General features: G+C 37.5%; 1 protein-coding gene across 1 annotated transcript; it reads right to left on the bottom strand.

The window, feature by feature from the left end:
• Positions 1-268: 268 nt before the first annotated feature.
• On the bottom strand, positions 269-4,368 carry LOC18021439 (probable pectinesterase/pectinesterase inhibitor 34). Its single transcript, XM_006404101.2, has 3 exons — positions 3,363-4,368; positions 3,055-3,191; positions 269-1,126 (listed from the first exon to the last, which is right to left on the bottom strand). The coding sequence occupies exons 1-3, from the start codon at positions 4,334-4,336 to the stop codon at positions 429-431; spliced, it is 1,809 nt and encodes a 602-aa protein (XP_006404164.1). The 5' UTR covers positions 4,337-4,368; the 3' UTR covers positions 269-428.
• Between the last annotated feature and the right edge of the window lie 469 nt (positions 4,369-4,837).

The raw sequence follows: 4,837 nt of genomic DNA on the forward strand, positions 1-4,837 counted from the left end.
TTGAATATAATATAATATAGATATAATTTGTTACAGCTTTCATAACATTCAATGGGTTCAAATATAATGTCGCAAGAGTTTTAGTCCTCTTATTGACACAAAAATGACCTTAAAGTAAATTTTGTTGGAGTATTATTTATTTTCTAAACGGAAAAAAAAATCGATTCAAAATCTAATGTAAAATCAAACTAGTTTGTATATTTATATAGACATCAGTCATCGATTACCTCATCGCACCGAATTGAATGATCTGTATTATCAAAAAAGATATTATAAAATTATCCTCACGTCACGATCTTATTGAATAATACCTTTGGAGAGAATACAATTAAAAAAGTTAAAATATATATGGGATTAATCATATGTCCATTAATATAAGGACGTAAGAATGAAACAAATCATCAGAAACAAAAGCATTTTTTCTCTACCTAAATATTTAATCCGGCCAAGAACGAAACCCCGGTTGAAGGCAACCACGATGAACCATATATAAATTCCGCCACCGTAAACCGGTTTGCCTCTGCCGTCGAATTGATGACCCGATAGCCTGGCCAATTCACACGTTGCGTAATATTCGACCCGGGTCCAGTGTTCAAATACTCTCCATAGTATAAAGTTTCCAAAGCAAATGTTGTGTTCCACTCGAGCCAACCTCTCGTGTGTACATGATTTCCAATATATGATAACATGTAAACCGCCCTAGAAAATTGCTTCCATGGTCGACCTAGAAACGTCTGGATAGTACCATTGGTTGCTAGGAGATCAGGTGTTGCAAGAACTCTAGAGGCGTGTATCGATATTCCCGTGTTTTGATTCGGGTCTTTTCTGTTTTGAGCTGTGATTGTGTTTTTCTGAAGATCCATGGGTTTGCGCGCATAAATGCTACAGTTTTGTAACACTACCGCCGCATTACCGAAGATGAAATCAACTGTACCGTAAATATCGCATTCGCGAAAAAATTGGCGATTTGAATGAACGTAGAGCGTGTCTTGGTAACCGATTATATTGCACCGGTAGATCACTGCGTGGTCAGCTCCAATGCGGAGTGCAACAGCTTGGTGCTTTGCTGGACCAGCCCAATTTTGAAATGTAATGTCCCTTGCAATAAACCCGGCTCCAGTTGCGGCTAAAACAATAAACAAAACAAGAAAAACAAGAATTAATTACTTTTGTGTTATACTAGCTAGCTCCTTAAATTTAACAGGCATATTAATAAGTTAACTCATCATCAATAAGTGTTTGATATCTAGATATAGATGCAACAAATGTAATCAGACAAAACTTAAATTTGATTTATATATAATTAAAATCAAAGACTAGTATTTGAGAAATGTCTTTACCTAATAATGTTAATGCGACTAGTGGTGGTCTCTAACGCGTCCAACCACAAAATTAGCCATGACCCACATCCAACTATATATATATAAATAAATGCAACTCTTCTCTGTCTCCCATCATGCATGTATATATATACACAAATATGTGTCAGTAATTGCGCGGCTTACCCCCAACTTTTTAAGATACGTTACATGTGAACGCGTTTATCCTTCTAGATGTATATATAATTATATAAATCTCCAAATGTGATATATCTATGATGATATGAATATGCATGCATTTACGAAACATGCGTTTACTAATGTGGTGATGTACGTACGTGGATGAGGGTATACAGGAGTGAAAATTAGATGAGTGTGATGTTGAACTTTGTTTTACGAAAGAATGTTTTTTATTTGTCGAATTCATTTGGGTAGTAATGCATTTAATGCACATTAAGAACCACAACAACATGCATGTGAGTTTAGTTGGATTATTGGATAAGCGGCAGCATCACATAGGATGTCCGATTCGGTGTAAGTATGTATAGCCTAACCAAATCCAATCGCAAACATATTGAAAATCAATCCAAAAACAGAAACCGAACTACAAAGCATTAAATCATCAGATCAAATATAAAATTCTGTAAAAAAAATAATAAAAAATCTAAGTATGTACAGAGGAAGAAAAAAGGTGATAATTTAGTTTCTATTGCTAACCAGAAATTTTTTTGGTTAAAAATAAGTAAATTTGTTTGGATATAATATTGAAAGGTTTTTGAGGAAGCGATCATGGTATTCTCTAAGTTTTTAACACACAAACAAGCAAAATGTACCTAAGAAGAACGTACAAATTAGGTATGAACTACCATGAGTGAGAAAAAAGTTGGTAGAAAATTAAAGTTAGTCTGTGATATGGTGGGTTTGGAACCGAATCGGTAGAGAATGGGTAAATGACCGCGGTATATAATGGGTAAATGACAACAACAAAAAGAGTAAATGACAACAAAAAAGGGTAAATGACGTTTCTTTTTTAATTTCTTTGTTTAAAAAAGATGATTAAAAACAAAAAAACGATTACTTACGGTCTTGGCAAAAAAAAGCTTTAAAATATTCCAATAAAAATCAAAATTTAGTGGTCCATAATATTGACATTGTTATCTGGTCCGAGTACATATTACTATTACAAATTTTACTTAAACTAGCTTTCTTTAGTGGTCCATAATCCATATGAAGAATAAACACTAGTGGTAAAAGACAACTAGTTTTGTAAGTGATTCTGACTTTAAGAGAATCTGTCGGACACTCTTAACCTATCACTCCCAAATCTATACAGCTAAGCTCATGGCCCCGTCACGAATCTGATTCCAAGAACTTTCTTTTCAATATTTTCTTTTTTCTTTCGTAACTTATTAATACACCACAAATATCTTCAGTCAAAACATATTTTATATGTATATCACAAATTAAAATCAGTGGGAAAACGATACTATATTATTATATCATAAATGTTGACCGCCATTAAGCTCTTTTCATGATTGTATTTCTGTCATTACCACAAAATGAGCTTTAAATTTTTCAATCATGGTGCTAAAAAATATCTTTGGTTCGTTGTATTTGTTTAATAATGTTGTTTTTACGTGTTTTTACTGTTTAACTATTGATCATTATTGTTGTATTATTTTCAAAAAGTTGAAAGTGCTAAAAAAAAGAGAATCGAGGGAACCAAAAACCTTACCAAATGTCGCCGTGTGGAAAGTGGTAATGTTGTCAAATATACTTTTCCCTCCGGAAATGACAGTTTTACCCTTTCCATCCCCAACGAACATCAAATTAATTTTTTTTCTACCGACCTTGAGGTTGTTCTCTTCGTACCTTCCAAAAACACACACACAGAAGATTTCACTGAGATATAACGCAATTATTACCACATTCCGTACAATGTGCTACTTTCGTCATTATCACGGACGTCACAGTAAAAATTTCTTTTTAAAAAAAAAAAAATCGGTAAAACGCGAAATGGAAGGGGTAAAACAGTAAAATTACCTTCCGGCTTTGACGTAGATAATAGTCCGGCGAGTACTGTACTGAGGAGCTTTCTTGATGGCTTCCGATATGGTCTTGCACGTGCCGTTGCCGTCTTTCGAGACGATAATATCAGCTTGTATCTGAGATACCGGCATTTCCAATATCTCACGCTCTCTTCTCTTCGTCCATCTCGGGAATTTCTCGTCTCGCTCACTACCCTCCACTTCCAAAAGCCTCCGGTTCTGTATCGGCACTCCGGCGAAATCGTTCCCGTCGCCGTCGCCGCTCGCCGCGAAAATCGCTAAACAGTTGCTAACAAGCTCCGAGAGATTCTTCAGCGCCGCCGTCATCTGATCCTTCACGCCGCCGTCGTCGACGCCGTCGAATCCCTCGGCGCAAGTGTCCTGGTTCGTCAGAGCCGAGCTCAGCCACGTCGTCACGTCTTGCGGCTTCGTTTTTCCGCCGGAGACGACGGAGGAGAGAGCGCGTGAGAGCGCGTCGACCGAGTCGTCGAGTAGCTCGATGCAGGAGTCGTAGGCGGAGCGGACACGTGGCGGCATGTGGAGGAATGAGAAGGAGGAAGAGGAGTAGAGAGCGTGGCTGAAGTGGTGGAGCGTCATGTTCACCGTCACGTGGATCAGGTCTTTGGCGGAGGAAGCGGCGAGTGAGCCGGGAAAGTCCATGAGTGAGTCAACGCATAACTCGGGGAAACGAGTCAACTCGCAGGCTTTGGAGATTGCTTGGCTTGGTTTTCGAGCTAAGCCTGGGACGTGTTGGGACGATTTGAGTTGTGTTCTGATTCCGGCGAAGATCGCGGCGGCGAATATGAGTGCGAAGGCTACGATTATTGAAGACACAAGAAGCTTCTTTCTTCTCCGGTTAATATTCTCCGGTTGTGCTGAAGTAGAGACTTGGTTTAGGTTCGGAGACGGAGCTGTGGTTGTGGTGACCGAACCACTTGGTTTGGATGGTCCGAGCCTCTCGTACCCCATTTCGTTCTCGTTATAGTCTATTTTCTTTCTTGTGACTTAACATTCCAAATAATGCTTTGAGTTTATATACATGAGTGAGTGAGAGAGAGGCTTGTGAAGTAGAGAGTGGTGGTGATTATTTGTGGGACACGCGTCATTGATTTGTTCATTTAGAAATTAGAATAAAGAATAAAACTGCTTTTATAATATTTTCTTGTGTTCCAGTTTTAATTGCTTGTGTTAATCATCGGTTGTTAGTGAGCTTTTTTATGTTTTTTTCGTCGACGTTTGTTAATCGTTAGTGAGTTTTTTTGTTGCTCGTCGACATGAGTTAAAACGATAAACTGAAAACAACAAAATCTATCACACAGTTTCTAGAATATCACATAATATATATAAATTTGCTTTATTTATTTTTGTGTTCCAGTTTTTTTAGTGCTTGTGTTATTCGTCGTCTAATTTGATTGTGAGCTTTTGTCATGAGTCTTATGACAAAATCGTCGACATGAATAGAATAAAAAT

This window comes from Eutrema salsugineum, unplaced genomic scaffold (genome assembly GCF_000478725.1).
Source record: "Eutrema salsugineum unplaced genomic scaffold, Eutsalg1_0 scaffold_16, whole genome shotgun sequence".
In the NCBI taxonomy this organism is placed as follows: Eukaryota; Viridiplantae; Streptophyta; class Magnoliopsida; order Brassicales; family Brassicaceae; genus Eutrema; species Eutrema salsugineum.